Source organism: Leptodactylus fuscus, chromosome 8, assembly GCF_031893055.1.
Source record: "Leptodactylus fuscus isolate aLepFus1 chromosome 8, aLepFus1.hap2, whole genome shotgun sequence".
Classification (NCBI taxonomy): Eukaryota; Metazoa; Chordata; class Amphibia; order Anura; family Leptodactylidae; genus Leptodactylus; species Leptodactylus fuscus.
Genome location: NC_134272.1, coordinates 1,667,145 through 1,687,814, shown reverse-complemented (window position 1 = coordinate 1,687,814; position 20,670 = coordinate 1,667,145). Strand labels below are relative to the sequence as shown.

The 20,670-nt window shown below is 46.7% G+C and overlaps 2 protein-coding genes across 2 annotated transcripts; both read right to left on the bottom strand.

The window, feature by feature from the left end:
* Nucleotides 1–3,101: 3,101 nt before the first annotated feature.
* On the bottom strand, nt 3,102–4,028 carry LOC142216833 (taste receptor type 2 member 40-like). Its single transcript, XM_075284869.1, has one exon. The coding sequence runs from the start codon at nt 4,026–4,028 to the stop codon at nt 3,102–3,104; it is 927 nt and encodes a 308-aa protein (XP_075140970.1).
* Nucleotides 4,029–19,069: 15,041 nt separating this feature from the next.
* Nucleotides 19,070–20,026, bottom strand: LOC142216832 (taste receptor type 2 member 8-like). The gene has a single exon (XM_075284868.1). It carries the CDS (start codon nt 20,024–20,026, stop codon nt 19,070–19,072), a length of 957 nt encoding a protein of 318 aa, XP_075140969.1.
* Nucleotides 20,027–20,670: the final 644 nt, after the last annotated feature.

Sequence of the window (20,670 nt, the reverse complement as noted above, 5' to 3'; positions counted from 1 at the left end):
AAGTGCAGACCCCCCATAACAAGTGCAGACCCTCCATAACAAGTGCAGACCCTCCATAACAAGTGCACACCCTCCATAACAAGTGCACACCCTCCATAACAAGTGCAGACCCCCCATAACAAGTGCAGACCCTCCATAACAAGTGCACACCCTCCATAACAAGTGCAGACCCTCCATAACAAGTGCAGACCCTCCATAACAAGTGCAGACCCTCCATAACAAGTGCACACCCTCCATAACAAGTGCACACCCTCCATAACAAGTGCAGACCCCCCATAACAAGTGCAGACCCTCCATAACAAGTGCACACCCTCCATAACAAGTGCACACCCTCCATAACAAGTGCAGACCCCCCATAACAAGTGCAGACCCTCCATAACAAGTGCACACCCTCCATAACAAGTGCAGACCCCCCATAGGACTCGTACAAGCAGTACAGCTGAAAGCGTCATCCTCTAATGTCATCAAAGTCAGAAGGGCACTTAGTCCTAAAAAGTCACACAAGGGTGAAGGACCCACCGGGACGTCCCACAGTAAGTTGTGCAGGTTTCGCGATGCAGCCGCTTTCTTACTATTGTGACCGGTTGTTGCACCCATCAGAGGTTCCATCTGATAGAAGAGATACCAGCAATTTTTGGAGGTCTACTCAAGGTATGAGTTGACCGGATTGTCCTGCTGGCAGAGCAGCGAGTGACGTCACTTGTCCTATAAGTTCGGTTCCTTGGTACGTTCACGTAGCAGGAAAACAAAGCAGCATTTCTAAAGCAATATATTTGGGAGAAGTCTGCAATCTACAGAAGTTACCAGTATAGATAGGATCCCTGAGATGGGACAACCCAGTTATAAACAACTTCTCCTATATGACCTGTCCAGGTGAATAGAAGAGACTTTGTAATAGATCTTATTACAGAACTCAGTCTCCTTCCCCGCTCATTAGGCTCCTCCTCCTCCTCCTGTTTGTTTCCATAGCCGTCTCTTGCTCACAGAGCTCTACGGAGATGGGAGAGGGATGGGCAGGATGTGATTGATTTATTGCCTCTTATTTCTCGTATAACTGTATTAATAGACCCCCGGCCCCCCCATTACAGAGGGGCAGCAGCAGTTATCTGTGTGTGTTTTCCAGGATCCTCTTCCTCCCCCTCCCTTCTCCGTAGATTAATATGTGATAAGTAACTTGATAAATGCAGAAGACATCACATCCACAAGACATAACATAGATGGCGGTTTCTTATTTCCTATACTATTTATTTCTTCTGTATTTGGAGAGATATTAGAAGCTTCACTTTAACCCTAAGGTTGCTGCATTGTGCTGAGCCATTAATAGACAAGTATTTCTGTTACTCTGCATAGAGGACGTTCACCAAGCCGCACCATTAGGAGACTTTTTGCTGCACATGCTATCTGCACAGCGCGGCCTCGTAATTGTCCCAGGAGACCGTGTTTGGGAGGAGAGGGAGACTCGCCCCCTACAGGTGTGCTGCTGCAGAACAGTTAAGCAGTTGTTGTATTTGCTGCTCATTGTATGTCACACCTTGTCTGCTCCTGGACCTGTCTACTAGGCTGGACATGTGCGGATACACTAGTCACAAGTCAGGTAACAGAGAGCCACAGAATCTCCCAATCAGTGACCACTAAGGGATTTGCTATGTGACCTGCTTGGGATTATGTCTGACTACTCTGGAGAGTGTGATCTGCAGCCCGTCTTCTGTTTGTATGAGAATCTGACGGTCCCCAATCTGACTTCTCCCCCCCACCAGCCCTCGCTCTGTAGCAGTGCTGGGGGAGATGTCAGTCATGTAGGAGACTCTCGCCTTCCTGCTGATCAGAACTTGTAGCCAATGGACCAGGACACTGCGCCCTCACCGTGCCATGGACCATGGGGAGTAATAAAAGATCTGCACCTTGACCAGACAACCAGAGATGATGTTCTGCCACCCGGACATAATTCTGCTTATACCTGCCGGTATCAGACGTGTACCTGAGTCCTCCGATACCGGAGCAGGAAAGACCCGACTTACTAATCTCTCCTCGCGGCCCCTGGAAACATCAGACAGACAAAGTTCTTACAATAAGTAAATACTATGGCACGGCCGGGTTGTAGAATCTGCTCATTGCCATCCAATAATTTCAGGATGATCCATATTCTTACATCTCCAACCCTAGAATTGCTTATCTTAGCCCGTACCCTTACTGACTAGTCACACCCAGAAATACATTTAGTACAAACCAGATATGCCGAGGTAAATCCCTCCCCGTATGTGACTCCCTGCATCAGATCCTTGTAATTACTCCCCTTCCCTCTCCATAGACTTCTATGTGTCTGATTGTCTCCATAGTCATCTATGTATCTGATTGTCTCCATAGACTTCTATGTGTCTGATTGTCTCCATAGTCATCTATGTGTCTGATTGTCTTCATAGACTTCTATGTGCCTGATTTGTCTGAAAGCTCCTTCATTGAAGATAGATCGGAGCCGTGGACAGACAGTAAGTGCAGGGGCGGGAGAGGGGGTGCAGGAACATAGTTTAAGGGGATTTGTCACCAAGTGCAGGGTGTGGCATCATAATTTGCTTTTTTACAAGGCGTGCCATTCTGGCGCTGGAGGTCGTAGTGAGATGGGAATAATCTCATTCGAGAGGCGCGGTTCTAAAGTTTTGTCTCCTACAAAACCTCTTGCACCTCTTGTTGGAATTACTGTGGGACATATACTGACATATGGGAGATATCACTGGTGACAGACGTGGATGCCTTTTATTGGTATATGAGGAGGTAACTCTAATCCGGGGTTATTATCACACCACTCCGGCCACATATACATAACATGAGGGGGGTATTTATCATGTGGAGGTGGTTACACTTCTGTCTATGGGGAGTCTTAGGATATTTCGGACCATTGTACCCCAGTCACACATCATTGGCCAGCCACTATTTCCTATTGTCCACTTTCCTATTGGCGTATTTCCACGTTGCCGACAATCGTTACCGCGTGGAATAACGATTATATTCTAATAGCGGTTTTGCTTTATTGTTTGACAATTCTCAGTATCAGTCACAAGAAGGTCAGAATTATTCTCCGCCTTATCTGCAGGCGATGTCTCCGGCTATTTCTTTCTCCACTGCTCGAGGATCTTCTTACACGTCTGCTTCAGCTTGGCATTCCCCGAAATAATTACCCCGGACTGTAGGGTGGGGAAAGAGAAGATCAGCACAAAGCAAACCCAGTATAAGGGATCGGCCATCGAAAGGAAGCCAAGGCCAAGTTCTACCACGTAAAATATAAGATAGAGGATAAGGAGAGACATCATTGTCCGGGCCGCCCCCTGCTGGGCCTTCAGGCTTGGCCCATGATCCTCCATGTTCTGTTTCATATGTCGAGCGTGTGCACAGAGCGACACAATGATACGGCCAGTTGTCACCATCACAAACATGAAGGGTATAAAGCAATTGATTAATAAGGAGAACATGTTATACGTCTGACTCATCTGGTATCCAGTGAATGTCAATGTCCCATTGGTCCCAATCTCATCAGTGGCATTGGTGGCGTAGACTTTTGTAATGGTCCAGATGATTGGGAGACTGGAGACAATGGAGAGGACCTGAGATAGAAGTATCAGCCATGGGACCACGCTTGTGATGTTCGTCTTCAGCCACAACATACAGCCATGTTGGAAACTGATAATTTTCACACAGAAGAATAAACACAGCCAGGCCGAAAGCCAAGAACTGGAGAAGATGCTGTAGGACATGATACCGTACAAGGTGTAAAAAACAAAATCCACCAAGAAGATGCTGGAGAAAAAGATGGAGCACACGATGGTCGCAGCGTTTATACAAGAAAAGCAAAAATTCGAGAGCGCCAAAGAAACCACCAGATGGTCACTTGAGTTGAAGCTCCGTCCCTTCAGCCAGTCATGGAGATTGACAACCACAATAAAGACATTGGTCATTACCCCGGAGAAGATCTCAATCATGAGGATGATGAGGAAGGTCTCCACAAATGGGGGGATGTAGAAATTCTCCAAAGCCATGTTAATGGGAGGATTGGCTGGAGTCCAGCTCCCAGGGCGTAGGGTCAAGCCACAAGAGATCTTCACTGGATCCCTGCCCCATTGGTCCTCATTTATAGACTATGAATCTTCTCCATAATCTTCTATGACATCAGTGGGTGGGAGCTCAGATAATTCTTTCATCCCCAATTGAGAGGAATGCAAATACTGAAAAGATTTCCTTAATGTCCGTAGGATCTGCATTGACGTCCAGGAGTTTTCCTGGTAATTCCTTGTGTTAAGCAGAGGATTATCGGTGGTGTCAGGCCGTGTCCACACTAGGCAGGTGTATATAGACACGCACGTGTGACCGGGTGACCTGCACCTGCTCCAGTCAGCTCTACAATATTACATATGGATGGACCAGTCCTTACCCTGGAAAGTGCTGCTGGATCTTCATTGTCTTCATGGTGATGATATTCCATTTCATGTCGATCTTCCCGGCAGATTCCAGGGGTTGTCCAGCGAGGCTGCGAATACTTACTGCCTCGGGGGGTTCAGGTGGTTCCATCAGATGTAGATGCTGCCCCTTGTTACAGGTACAACCCTGAATATGGAGAGACCCTGGCAGAAATCTCTGTAATGACCTATGATATACTCATACATAATGAGCTTGGTGGCTCAGTGGTTAGCTCTGTTGTTGGCTCAGTGGTTAGCACTGTGGGTGGCTCAGTGGTTAGCACTGTGGGTGGCTCAGTGGTTAGTACTGTTGGGGGCTCAGTGGTTAGTACTGTTGGTGGCTCAGTGGTTAGTACTGTTGGTGGCTCAGTGGTTAGTACTGTTGGGGGCTCAGTGGTTAGTACTGTTGGGGGCTCAGTGGTTAGTACTGTTGGGGGCTCAGTGGTCAGTACTGTTGGGGGGCTCAGTGGTTAGTACTGTTGGGGGGCTCAGTGGTTAGTACTGTTGGGGGCTCAGTGGTTAGTACTGTTGGGGGGCTCAGTGGTTAGTACTATTGGGGGCTCAGTGGTTAGCACTGTTGGTGGCTCAGTGGTTAGTACTGTTGGTGGCTCAGTGGTTAGTACTGTTGGGGGCTCAGTGGTTAGTACTGTTGGGGGCTCAGTGGTTAGTACTGTTGGGGGCTCAGTGGTCAGTACTGTTGGGGGGCTCAGTGGTTAGTACTGTTGGGGGGCTCAGTGGTTAGTACTGTTGGGGGCTCAGTGGTTAGTACTGTTGGGGGGCTCAGTGGTTAGTACTGTTGGGGGGCTCAGTGGTTAGTACTGTTGGGGGGCTCAGTGGTTAGTACTGTTGGGGGGCTCAGTGGTTAGTACTGTTGGGGGGCTCAGTGGTTAGTACTGTTGGTGGCTCAGTGGTTAGTACTGTTGGGGGCTCAGTGATTAGTACTGTTGGGGGCTCAGTGATTAGTACTGTTGGGGGCTCAGTGGTTAGTACTGTTGGGGGGCTCAGTGGTCAGTACTGTTGGGGGGCTCAGTGGTTAGTACTGTTGGGGGGCTCAGTGGTTAGTACTGTTGGGGGCTCAGTGGTTAGTACTGTTGGTGGCTCAGTAGTCAGTACTGTTGGGGGGCTCAGTGGTTAGTACTGTTGGGGGGCTCAGTGGTTAGTACTGTTGGGGGCTCAGTGGTTAGTACTATTGGGGGCTCAGTGGTTAGTACTGTTGGGGGGCTCAGTGGTTAGTACTATTGGGGGCTCAGTGGTTAGCACTATAACCTTGTAGCACTGAAGTCTTAGGTTTCGATCCAAGCAAGGACAACAATTGCAAGGCATTGCTATATGTAGCTGTATACTGTCCATTATTGAATGCTAAAGCCTGATCTCCCGAACACTTCATTAGAGGCCCAGGAAGGAGAGGAAACAGCAAACACTGATACTCCCATGTGCTGGACTCCTCGCATGGCTCCTGAGTGATGTCAGCAGCCTTGGCAACTGGTGAGATATTATAATACTATTCAGTGTCTCTTATCTACTGGTCATTCATTTCCAAACACTCAATGCCTTAGTATTATATTATATTATTATATTATATTACTGTTATTATTATTATTATTATTATTATTATTATCATCATCATCATATATTATTATTATTATTATTATCATATTATATTACTGTTATTATCATATATTATTATTATTATCATATTATATTACTGTTATTATTATTATTATTATCATCATCATATATTATTATTATTATTATTATTATTATCATATTATATTACTGTTATTATTATTATGCATTACTTCTTATTCTTGCAGTTTCCTATAGAAGGACCTTGGGCCGTACACAATGATCTTGAGCCGACCCTATTGATTTGTATAGGAGTCTTGTGGGCATGCTCTGTGACCTGTGCAGGGGTCAGTGTGTATGGGGGAGGGGTAGTAGATAACCTTTGACCTCACAGGCGTTACTAATGGTTATTTGGCCTTCCATGTTACGGTTGTCTGTATATATCGTCATGTCCATTCTGTATTCATGTTCAAGCTGTTGTTCTCTGGTATCACTGGTCCTGGTGAGCTGTGGTCTCCATAGCAACACACACTATAGTGGGCGGATCTGTAGCTGGGACAGGAAATAGTCATAGCAGAGAGAGGAAGTAGTATTGTGTAAGCAGCCGGGGAAGGAGGAGTGTGGCAGTGGCCATCTTGTGTGTCAGACACTGGGTGCTGTGAGAATAGCCACAGCAGCAGCAGCAGCAGCAGGGACCAGAAGCTGTGACAGCGCCCCCATCACTATCAGTAAGAGGAGAGGATTACATCAGGCTAAGCAGAGCTATAACCCCGGCAGCCTGCACCGACCTCTACAAGGTAACTGAGCCCCTGCAGGGACCAGAAGCTGTGACAGTGCCCCCATCACTATCAGTAAGAGGAGAGGATTACATCAGGCTAAGCAGAGCTATAACCCCGGCAGCCTGCACCGACCTCTACAAGGTAACTGAGCCCCTGCAGGGACCAGAAGCTGTGACAGTGCCCCCATCACTATCAGTAAGAGGAGAGGATTACATCAGGCTAAGCAGAGCTATAACCCCGGCAGCCTGCACCGACCTCTACAAGGTAACTGAGCCCCTGCAGGGACCAGAAGCTGTGACAGCGCCCCCATCACTATCAGTAAGAGGACAGGATTACATCAGGCTGAGCAGAGCTATAACCCCGGCAGCCTGCACCGACCTCTACAAGGTAACTGAGCCCCTGCAGGGACCAGAAGCTGTGACAGCGCCCCCATCACTATCAGTAAGAGGAGAGGATTACATCAGGCTAAGCAGAGCTATAACCCCGGCAGCCTGCACCGACCTCTACAAGGTAACTGAGCCCCTGCAGGGACCAGAAGCTGTGACAGCGCCCCCATCACTATCAGTAAGAGGAGAGGATTACATCAGGCTAAGCAGAGCTATAACCCTGGCAGCCTGCACCGACCTCTACAAGGTAAATGAGCCCCTGCAGGGACCAGAAGCTGTGACAGCGCCCCCATCACTATCAGTAAGAGGAGAGGATTACATCAGGCTAAGCAGAGCTATAACCCTGGCAGCCTGCACCGACCTTTACAAGGTAACTGAACTCCTTCAGGGACCAGAAGCTGTGACAACGCCCCCATCACTATCAGTAAGAGGAGAGGATTACATCAGGCTAAGCAGAGCTATAACCCTGGCAGACTGCACCGACCTCTACAAGGTAACTGAGCCCCTGCAGGAGACCAGAAGCTGTGACAGCGCCCCCATCACTATCAGTAAGAGGACAGGATTACATCAGGCTAAGCAGAGCTATAACCCTGGCAGCCTGCACCGACCTCTACAAGGTAACTGAGCCCCTGCAGGGACCAGAAGCTGTGACGGCGCCCCCATCACTATCAGTAAGAGGAGAGGATTACATCAGGATGAGCAGAGCTATAACCCTGGCAGCCTGCACCGACCTCTACAAGGTAACTGAGCCCCTGCAGGGCAGAGAAGCTGTGACAGCGCCCCCATCACTATCAGTAAGAGGAGAGGATTACATCAGGCTAAGCAGAGCTATAACCCTGGCAGCCTGCACCGACCTCTACAAGGTAACTGAGCCCCTGCAGGGACCAGAAGCTGTGACAGCGCCCCCATCACTATCAGTAAGAGGAGAGGATTACATCAGGCTAAGCAGAGCTATAACCCTGGCAGCCTGCACCGACCTCTACAAGGTAAATGAGCCCCTGCAGGAGACCAGAAGCCGGACCTGGAGACATCTTAGACTCTCTGGTAATACATGGGAAGGTGTCAGCCAGCTACAAGCCCCTGTGCCACAGCTCACTGCTACAGGACAAGTGACCAGCAGATGCCTGTTACAATACAGCAGTGAGCACTTCTACTGATCCTGGCCTGGACATTGCCTTCCTTGCAGCTAAGCCCTGGGCTCTGGCTCCTAGTTGGAGGGGAGCACTGACACCCACATCACCATCTCAGCCCAGGGACCAGCGGGTGTCACATTACTCCAACTGGCATCACATCTAACTGACTCTGCCTATTTCCCTGTGCACCTCTCCTGGGGGTTCTGCTGCCTATAAGGTTATTGTGACAGTCCAGCCTCCTGCACGGTTCTCCTGGGGTAGTCGCATATGTCTTATCCACATAGACATCATGGCTGCCATCATTAGTGTGTTGGTCACTGCTGCAAAGAAACCAACAGGAAGTCTCAGGCTAGTATATGGCCTAGTGGAGAAAGTCAGAACTGCAGGATTTTAGGGACTTCTTTTTGTAAAACATGGGGAAATTTTAAAAACCTCCCCAAAAAGTCTTAAAAAATATGTTTAACATAAAACTTGCTTTACTGGTGAAGTAAATCCGATCACCTCACTATATAATTATTATCACCAAACTTTAATGTGGACACAATTTAAGATTTCTTGTACTTCCAATTATTCTAGAAGAAAACAAAGAATCTGACTGTGTAACCCTCAGTGTTAGCTCCAGATGACCCATCGCCCACCGATTTCTGACATAACCCCCCCACTCTCGCCCACCATTCGCACTATCTTCATTATTTAGTGTTTTAGACACTTTTGTGCGACGCTCGAGATGGGGCTTTGGCCTTACAGACGAGGACGACTTCCGGAAATGTCGCAGACTGCACCAAAATTGTGCCAAATGTCTGTAAAAATTTTGAAAAACCAACCAATGGGTTGTATGAGACTCTACAAGGAAACACAAAATGTGATACATGTGTCACAGGTTTAGAGTGTCAGGTCTGTATCTCGGTATCTCAGGGAAAATACTGATCAGAATAAGGAACTTTCATTGGAAACCTCGTACATCTTCCACCATTCTCCTCCTCATGGCCATTGCTGACCTAAAGTGACATTGGTGTGTCTTCTCCTGGTAACTCAGGATGGATGGAAGGTGACCTAATTGTCATAAGACCTTGCTGTGGTCTATCAGAAGATAATACATGGACAAAACCAAGACAATACATGGACCATACCTGGACAATACATGGACAATACCTGGGCAATACATGGCCATTACATGGACAATACATGGACCATACCTGGACAATACCTGGGCAATACATGGACAATACATGGACCATACCTGGACAATACCTGGGCAATACATGGACAATACATGGACCATACCTGGACAATACATGGACCATACCTGGACAATACATGGACCATACCTGGACAATACATGGACCATACCTGGACAATACCTGGGCAATACATGGACAATACATGGACCATACCTGGACAATACCTGGGCAATACATGGACAATACATGGACCATACCTGGACAATACCTGGACAATACCTGGACAATACATGGGCAATACATGGCCATTACATGGACAATATATGGACCATACCTGGACAATACATGGACCATACCTGGACAATACATGGACCATACCTGGACAATACCTGGGCAATACATGGACAATACCTGGACAATACATGGACAATACATGGCCTATACCTGGACAATACATGGGCAATACCTGGACAATACATGGACAATACATGGGCAATATCTGGACAATACCTGGGCAATACATGGACTCTACCTGGACAATACATGGACCATACCTGTACAATACATGGACAATACATGGGCAATATCTGGACAATACATGGGCAATATCTGGACAATACATGGACAATACCTCACTACACTCATGTATTGTCTTAGTTTGGAAGCCACGTTGACCGTCCTTCATCTTAATCCCACATCAGAGAAGTCTCGGGGACTCGCGATTCACCAGAATCATGTGACTTTATTACATTGTGTACAACAAACTATATACAGAATACAGACATATTGGAATGAGACTGAAATGCGGCGAGTAAATGTTTCTTGATGTGTCTGACACCATTCGACTCTTTATGTCACTATTCACATTTAGAATAAATTGTCATTGGTAGCCAAGAGGCCAGGGGTTTCCTTCATGTGCTCCCCCGGGGTCCCTGCTGGCCATTGTGCATGATACAGCTGTGTCCACTCTGATATCCTGCATGTATACTGCTCTGTGCTGTATATACTCTGCCATATGTGAGTAATGTATGGCCACGGCACAGATCATACAGTATGTCGGGGATGTGCAGTGTTGGACGGGTCCACCAGAGTCTCAAAGGACCATTGGTTGGACCAAGCGATGAAAGAGTAATGGTCCAGCAGAAGACACGCACATTTATCGGGTACACGGCTTATTTACTAGGGTTGTTCTAAGTGGGGGCCCAAAGAAAATCAGTGGGACACTGGAGAAGTGTAGAGGAGTATGGGTGTGAGCGCTGGTCCCGGCTCATGGCCCCATACCCAGACTCTGATAATATACAGTTGTGTATATGGGGCCGGTACAATATATGGGTCAGTGCTGGCTCTTCTAAACATGGCTACCATGATGACCAGATACACAGTTGTGTGCACAGAGTCAGCTCTTTCAGTGCGCGCTTCAGCTGTGGGTTACCAAGGACAAGAAGTACGGACTGAACTGGGGTGAATGCAGACATGATGATAAGAGACACCCAAAATCCTGGACTCATCTCCTCAAAAACAGGCAAGTAAAAGATCAGCATCACTGTGTAGAACACGGTGTAGAAGAACAATAACCGCATCATCCTGAAGATGGCACTTTGGTAGGTTCCGAGGTTAACGTTGCCTGAAGGTCCCATGCTCTGCTCTATCTTGTGTCGATGCTGCTTAAGAACCACGGCTGTGGTGATGGTGGTGATGAAGACCGTCAGCAAAGGCCAAAGAGTCACAGCTAAGACAATACATAGGAAGCGATGCTTGACCTCACTGATGGATACTGAGGAGATAGAAGTGTTACCTGCTGCCACCGGGTCAGGAAGAGTCACAAAATAGACCATGAGAAGACTTCCAGATGCCACAAACTCTATCCCCAGTATTAACCATGAAACAACGGAACTGACATTGGTCTTCATCCAGACTAGACACTTGGTCTTCACATTGACAATCTTGATAAAGTAGAAGAAGCTGAGACTGGCACTAAGCCATGAACACGAGGAGATGCAGTACATGGTCAAGGAGTATAACATGCACTTAGCAGAGCTCGTCCTCAGGACCACGGGCCAGAAGAAACCACTGACGACGCTGGCGGATGTTATGATGGAAAAACAGACATTGGACAGGCTTAAGGCAAGACGGATCTTATTTCCAGGCCTCACGTTTTTCTTTTTATTGAAATCAAGTAAAATGATGATGATGACGCAGAGACTGGTCAGAACCCCAGCGCTGGTCTCCAGGATTAGCACTGTGAGACAAAAGAGAGCCGTCAGTTCTCTGGGGTCCATGCCTTGGAGCAGAAGTGCCTGGTCGTCGTCTTCTCGTTGTGTTCTTGTTGTCTTCTTGTTGTCTTCTTGTCGTCTTCTCGTCCTTCGCTGTTTCGTTACCATAAATCTTCCTCCAGTTTTTGGTAGTAGAGTGTAATGTCAGGAGTGTGGCCCAAGACCCCAGACCTCAGCGCAGGACCCCAGACCTCAGCGCAGGACCCCAGACCTTAGCGCAGGACCTCAGACCTCAGCGCAGGACCCCAGACCTTAGCGCAGGACCTCAGACCTCAGCGCAGGACCCCAGACCTCAGCGCAGGACCCCAGACCTCAGCGCAGGACCTCAGACCTCAGTGCAGGATCTCAGACCTCAGCGCAGGACCCCAGACCTCAGCGCAGGACCCCAGACCTCAGCGCAGGACCCCAGACCTCAGCGCAGGACCTCAGACCTCTCTCGCTTCCCTTCCAGATTCACTACTAATGATCACCTTCCCTGTGTAGCTCGGCCTCGCTTATGTGCAAACTTCATATATATTGAATTACTTACAAACATTTGCATGACTACCTTCGAATGTGTTCATAGCACGCAAGTAGTGACCCCATCCTCAGTACCATCAGTATCTAACAAATGTCAGTCCTGTGCCCCCCCCCCCCCCAAGTGACAACTAATCTGCCTAACATGCAAAGTGTCTGAAAGTGTCCAATGTATAATAAGAAGATTAAAGGGGCTCTATCACTGGGAAGAGTCATTTTTTACTAATCACATCCTTGCATAGCTTTTAGAAAGTCTATTCCACACCTACCTTTAGTATGTAGATTGCCTCAGTGGTTTCTGGATAAGTCCATTTTTATTCATATGCTAATTAGACTGGTGCACGATACATGGTGCACTCCTCTCCTATTGTTTTCTATGGGAGACTGCTGCTGATGACTCGGCTTCCTGTTTGCTTCACACACACAGAAGATAATAGGAGAGAGGAGGCTGCTGGGAACTTCCTGAGCTGGCTGGAGGCTCATTAGCATATGAATAAAGACGGGCTCATTCAGAAACCACTGAGGTAATCTACAGACTAAAGGTAAGTGTGGGATAGACTGTCTAAAGCCTGTGCAAGGATGTGATTAGATTAAAATGACTTTTCCTAGTGATAGAGCCCCTTTAAAACATGTCAGACCCTATAATGTGGACATTGATGGAGAAGTCTTAGGCAGGCAGTAATATTGCTTTCAGAAATAGAAGGGTTAATGGTTTATTTTATAAAGTGAATGTGGAAAAGAGAAATGTAAATCCCATCAACATTTGGTGTGACCTTTGCCCTGTGGGGGAGGAGTCCTGGAAGTGATGATCCCGCCCCTGCAGAGCCCTGATCTCATCACCATCTAGTCTGTCTGGGATGACATGAAAAGACAGATGGGTTGGAGCAACATCCACAGAAGATCTGGGCTTATTCCTCCGAGATGGCGGCGGGAACAACCTCCCTGCGCAGTTCTGTCTGCAAGTACCGAGAAGAAGGCAAAAGGCAAAGGTCACCCCAAATACTGATGGGATTTACACTCCTCTCTTTTGGATGATGATGCGATTAGCGCTATACCTGTAGGGGCCATGTCCTCACTTCCAGGACTCCTCCGGGCTATGCCGACATCAGTGTCCTGCAGGCGACTGCCAATGTCCGGTCACAACCCTCAGTGATCGGCTGCTGCCGGTGACCTCATAGTGGAGGATTATGTACGAGATACCGCCTAGGAGAGGGAAGGTGAGTGTCCTGTGTGTTATTTTACCGCACCTCTCCGGAGCCTCTGATTCTTATGTAATGCCAGGCCTATGATGTAATGCCAGGCCTATGATGTAATACCAGGCCTATGATGTAATACCAGGCCTATGATGTAATGCCAGGTCTATGATGTAATGTCAGGCCTATGATGTAATGCCAGGCCTATGATGTAATGTCAGGCCTATGATGTAATGCCAGGCCTATGATGTAATGCCAGGCCTATGATGTAATGCCAGGCCTATGATGTAATGTCAGGCCTATGATGTAATGTCAGGCCTATGATTTAATGTTAGATCTATGATGTAATACCAGGCCTATGATGTAATGCCAGGCCTATGATGTAATGTCAGGCCTATGATATAATGCCAGGTCTATGATGTAATGCCAGGTCTATGATGTAATGCCAGGCCTATGATGTAATGTCAGGCCTATGATGTAATGTCAGGCCTATGATGTAATGTCAGGCCTATGATTTAATGTTAGATCTATGATTTAATGTTAGATCTATGATGTAATGCCAGGCCTATGATGTAATGCCAGGCCTATGATGTAATGTCAGGCCTATGATGTAATGCCAGGCCTATGATGTAATGTCAGGGCTATGATGTAAAGCCAGGCCTATGATGTAATGTCAGGCCTATGATGTAATGCCAGGGCTATGATGTAATGTAATGCCAGGCCTATGATGTAATGCCAGGCCTATGATGTAATATAATGTCAGGCCTATGATGTAATGCCAGGCCTATGATGTAATGCCAGGCCTATGATATAATGTAATGCCAGGCCTATGATGTAATGTCAGGCCTATGATGTAATGCCAGGCCTATGATGTAATGTCAGGCCTATGATGTAATGCCAGGCCTATGATGTAATGTCAGGCCTATGATGTAATGTCAGGCCTATGATGTAATGCCAGGCCTATGATATAATGTAATGCCAGGCCTATGATGTAATGCCAGGCCTATGATGTAATGCCAGGCCTATGATGTAATGTCAGGCCTATGATGTAATGCCAGGGCTATGATGTAATGTAATGCCAGGCCTATGATGTAATGCCAGGCCTATGATGTAATGTCAGGCCTATGATGTAATGTCAGGCCTATGATGTAATGCCAGGCCTATGATGTAATGCCAGGCCTATGATGTAATGTCAGGCCTATGATGTAATGTCAGGCCTATGATGTAATGCCAGGCCTATGATGTAATGTCAGGCCTATGATGTAATGCCAGGCCTATGATGTAATGTCAGGCCTATGATGTAATGCCAGGCCTATGATATAATGTAATGCCAGGCCTATGATGTAATGCCAGGCCTATGATGTAATGTCAGGCCTATGATGTAATGTCAGGCCTATGATGTAATGCCAGGCCTATGATGTAATGCCAGGCCTATGATGTAATGTCAGGGCTATGATGTAATGTCAGGCCTATGATGTAATGCCAGGCCTATGATGTAATGTCAGGCCTATGATGTAATGCCAGGCCTATGATGTAATGTCAGGCCTATGATGTAATGCCAGGCCTATGATATAATGTAATGCCAGGCCTATGATGTAATGCCAGGCCTATGATGTAATGTCAGGCCTATGATGTAATGCCAGGCCTATGATGTAATGTCAGGCCTATGATGTAATGCCAGGCCTATGATGTAATGTCAGGCCTATGATGTAATGCCAGGCCTATGATATAATGTAATGCCAGGCCTATGATGTAATGCCAGGCCTATGATGTAATGTCAGGCCTATGATGTAATGTCAGGCCTATGATGTAATGCCAGGCCTATGATGTAATGCCAGGCCTATGATGTAATGTCAGGGCTATGATGTAATGTCAGGCCTATGATGTAATGTCAGGCCTATGATGTAATGTCAGGCTTATGATGTAATGTCAGGCCTATGATGTAATGCCAGGCCTATGATGTAATGTCAGGCCTATGATTTAATGTTAGATCTATGATGTAATACCAGGCCTATGATGTAATGCCAGGCCTATGATGTAATGCCAGGCCTATGATGTAATGTCAGGCCTATGATGTAATGCCAGGCCTATGATGTAATGCCAGGCCTATGATGTAATGTCAGGCCTATGATGTAATGCCAGGCCTATGATATAATGTAATGCCAGGCCTATGATGTAATGCCAGGCCTATAATGTAATGCCAGGCCTATGATGTAATGTCAGGCCTATGATGTAATGCCAGGCCTATGATATAATGTAATGCCAGGCCTATGATGTAATGTCAGGCCTATGATGTAATGTCAGGCTTATGATGTAATGTCAGGCCTATGATGTAATGCCAGGCCTATGATGTAATGTCAGGCCTATGATTTAATGTTAGATCTATGATGTAATACCAGGCCTATGATGTAATGCCAGGCCTATGATGTAATGCCAGGCCTATGATGTAATGTCAGGCCTATGATGTAATGCCAGGCCTATGATGTAATGCCAGGCCTATGATGTAATGTCAGGCCTATGATGTAATGCCAGGCCTATGATGTAATGCCAGGCCTATGATGTAATGCCAGGCCTATGATGTAATGCCAGGCCTATGATGTAATACCAGGCCTATGATGTAATGCCAGGCCTATGATGTAATGTCAGGCCTATGATGTAATGTCAGGCCTATGATGTAATGCCAGGCCTATGATGTAATGCCAGGCCTATGATGTAATGCCAGGCCTATGATGTAATGTCAGGCCTATGATGTAATGCCAGGCCTATGATGTAATGTCAGGCCTATGATGTAATGCCAGGCCTATGATGTAATGCCAGGCCTATGATGTAATGCCAGGCTTATGATGTAATGTCAGGCCTATGATGTAATGTCAGGCCTATGATGTAATGTTAGATCTATGATGTAATGCCAGGCCTATGATGTAATGTCAGGTCTATGATGTAATGCCAGGCCTATGATGTAATGTCAGGCCTATGATGTAATGTCAGGCCTATGATGTAATGTCAGGCCTATGATTTAATGTTACATCTATGATGTAATACCAGGCCTATGATGTAATGCCAGGTCTATGATGTAATGCCAGGCCTATGATGTAATGTCAGGCCTATGATGTAATGTCAGGCCTATGATGTAATGCCAGGCCTATGATGTAATGCCAGGCCTATGATGTAATGTCAGGCCTATGATGTAATGCCAGGCCTATGATGTAATGTCAGGGCTATGATGTAATGCCAGGCCTATGATGTAATGTCAGGCCTATGATGTAATGCCAGGCCTATGATGTAATGCCAGGCCTATGATATAATGTAATGTCAGGCCTATGATGTAATGTCAGGCCTATGATGTAATGCCAGGCCTATGATGTAATGTCAGGCCTATGATGTAATGTTAGATCTATGATGTAATGCCAGGCCTATGATGTAATGCCAGGTCTATGATGTAATGCCAGGCCTATGATGTAATGTCAGGCCTATGATGTAATTCCAGGCCTATGATGTAATATAATGTCAGGCCTATGATGTAATGCCAGGCCTATGATGTAATGCCAGGCCTATGATGTAATGTCAGGCCTATGATGTAATGCCAGGCCTATGATGTAATGCCAGGCCTATGATGTAATGTCAGGCCTATGATGTAATGTCAGGCCTATGATGTAATGTCAGGCCTATGATGTAATGTCAGGTCTATGATGTAATGTAATGTCAGGCCTATGATGTAATGTCAGGCCTATGATGTAATGTCAGGCCTATGATGTAATGTAATGTCAGGCCTATGATGTGATGTCGGGCCTATGATGTAATGCCAGGCCTATGATGTAATGCCAGGCCTATGATGTAATGCCAGGCCTATGATGTAATGTCAGGCCTATGATGTAATGCCAGGCCTATGATGTAATGCCAGGCCTATGATGTAATGTCAGGCCTATGATGTAATGTCAGGTCTATGATGTAATGCCAGGCCTATGATGTAATGCCAGGCCTATGATGTAATGTAAAGAACTGGTGATCACCGACACCATCACTGGCACAGCCATCATCCAGTTGGTGATCTGGTTAATGGTGATCTAAACTCAAATGTAGACTTCGGAGCCGATGTTCTCAATCTTAATAACATAGAAGCCGCAGACGCAGGAGGAGAGCCGAGCCGCGGAGAAGTTGGTGTATCCTACCCCTGGTATATCCAACCCCTGGTATATCCTACCCCTGGTATATCCTACCCCTGGTATATCCTACCCCTGATGTATCCTACCCCTGATATATCCTACCCCTGATATATCCTACCCCTGGTATATCCTACCCCTGATATATCCTACCCCTGGTATATCCTACCCCTGGTATATCCTACCCCTGGTATATCCTACCCCTGATGTATCCTACCCCTGATATATCCTACCCCTGATATATCCTACCCCTGATGTATCCTACCCCTGATATCTCCTACCCCTGATATATCCTACCCCTGGTATATCCTACCCCTGATGTATCCTACCCCTGATATATCCTACCCCTGATATATCCTACCCCTGATATATCCTACCCCTGATATATCCTACCCCTGATATATCCTACCCCTGGTATATCCTACCCCTGATGTATCCTACCCCTGATATATCCTACCCCTGATATATCCTACCCCTGGTATATCCTACCCCTGATGTATCCTACCCCTGATATATCCTACCCCTGATATATCCTACCCCTGGTATATCCTACCCCTGGTATATCCTACCCCTGATGTATCCTACCCCTGATATATCCTACCCCTGGTATATCCTACCCCTGGTATATCCTACCCCTGATGTATCCTACCCCTGATATATCCTACCCCTGGTATATCCTACCCCTGGTATATCCTACCCCTGATGTATCCTACCCCTGATATATCCTACCCCTGATGTATGCTACCCCTGATATATCCTACCCCTGATATATCCTACCCCTGGTATATCCTACCCCTGGTATATCCTACCCCTGTATTGGGATGCAATGAGCTCAGGACTAATCAAGTTGCCTTTAATCAATAATTTTATTAGAATTTTAATAAAGAGGTACAACATGGAGACAAGTCAGAGAAAGTACAAAGAAGTAGAAGACATCTAGAAGTAGGTTGTTTATCCTACAAGGGCCGATCTCTGGTGTGCAGGCCGGGGCCCATAATCAGAGAGAATAATGAGGAGTAACACCCAAGATAAGCTTGGTCTAACTAGAGGAGGGCAAAGAAGACACCAAGTAACAGAGGCGGGCGCGTGGGCTGACATTTGGAGTAGTTGAATAAGATTCTCAAGGAGCCTTAGAGTATAAGCCCTCCACAGTTTCCAGATTTTCTTGTAAGACGTAAGGGTGTCTCAGGACAATCTATCTGCATGAGTACATTTCGGTGTATGTCCGGAGGACTTCTTGAGGTTCACCTCTTCTGGCAATCATTGGTTCCCAGCTGCTTAGTCAACTCTCCTTACAAACCAGGTTTATACCAACGTCCATCAAGCCAACGGCGGCCATGAGGACCCTGTGATATATTTAGTGCCGGCTCTACTTCTAAGTGTATAATATTACTCTGCCCCCGGGGTCATCACCATTTACACCCCGTGGCCGGGATTCTATTCATTGCAGCTTTCCTCCTCTGACGTGGACGACACCTTCCAGTGAAAGATCTTCATCCAGGTCTTCTTCAGTTTGGTGTTAGCAAGAATTAGAAGAGTAGATTGGACGGGAGCGTATAGAAATATGATCATCAGAAAGATCCAGAACCCAGTGGAGAGCATGGCAAAGAGGTTAAAGTAGAAAACAAACAAGGTCACGTAGAAAAACCCATAAAAGATCAGAAGTCGGGTCATGTTCCGGACGGTGTTTTCATAAGATTTCACGTTGAAGCCTCCTGAGGTTTTTGTGCAGTTTTTCTTCATCTTCTGGCTGTGTTTCCTCAAAGACCAGACTGTGGCCGCCGTGGTCACCACGCTGATGAGGAAGGGCACGCAACTGCCAATGAAGGAGATGTACAAGTTGTTTGTAAATATCCCATTAGAAGACGTCTTCATCATGGCGAGCTGGCGCAAGGAAATGTTCTGAGGAGAGTCAGACCTCTCAACAAACTCAAGGATGTTTAGCGAGGCGGTAACTACAGATACGAGCTCGGCCATCAGGATCATCCAAGGAATAGCAGAGCTGACCTTAGTCTTCAGCCAGGACAGGACGCCGGGCCTAAATGTTCTGATCTTGAGGAAGTAGAAGACACACAAGCAGGCGGTGAGCCAGGATGAGGAGGTGATGATGTACATAGCGAAAACAAAGACGGACGGAGTAATGGCGGGCTGCAGGAACACTAGGGGACTGAAATAGAGCAGTAATATGTTTACGTACGAGACGGAGGCATACAAGATGTTGGAGATGCTCAAAGCCAAGATGATTTTATTACTGACACTTATCTTCAGGCCTTTAACATAATAAAAGTGAATGAAGAAGATGATGAAGCCGTTGGTAGATACTCCATAAATGGTCTCCAGACTGAGGATGGCAACGTACATAGGGGCTAATGGGCTGTAGCTGAACATGCCCATGGTGGATCACTTATAATGAGGGCTCTGCAGTGCTGGACGGAGAAAATGTCAGTAAACAAAGACTTCTGGACAGAAGGAAGACCGGCGATAGATATGGAATGCTAACCATGGAAAGTATAGCGAGCCGAGGACCGGGCTGAGTGCAAGGAAACGAGACCTCTGCAAATCGTCTGGTGGCTTTTCTTCTGCTCAGTCAGAGACGTTCATGAGACTGATGTAAGTTGGTGGATCGGATTCTTAGTCTGAGCTCATTGGTCAAGTGTCTTCATAGTTTGCGGTGATTGGTCAGCTGGATTTCTGATGCAGCTCAGATCATGGCCGGACCCATCAGAACCTGAAGGTGCAGAAAGCATCAGGGCCACTGCAAAATGACTTCAGAGATTTGCTTATATAACAAGGCTTGTAGCTTGTATAACTCTGACCATATAGACTCTCTGGTCACAGCCGGAGCTGCACACTTGTGTCTTCTTCAGCTTGTGTCTACGCTGTGTATTTGCATCTCTGAACCCACCTTAAATATCATTCAAATCAATGCAATGTACGGTAAATGCTCCTCAATCATCAAGTCCAAGGCCAATGGTAAAGTAGATGTAGGATGTACAGACGGGCGGCGACGCTGGCCGACACTGCAGAGTGACATAATG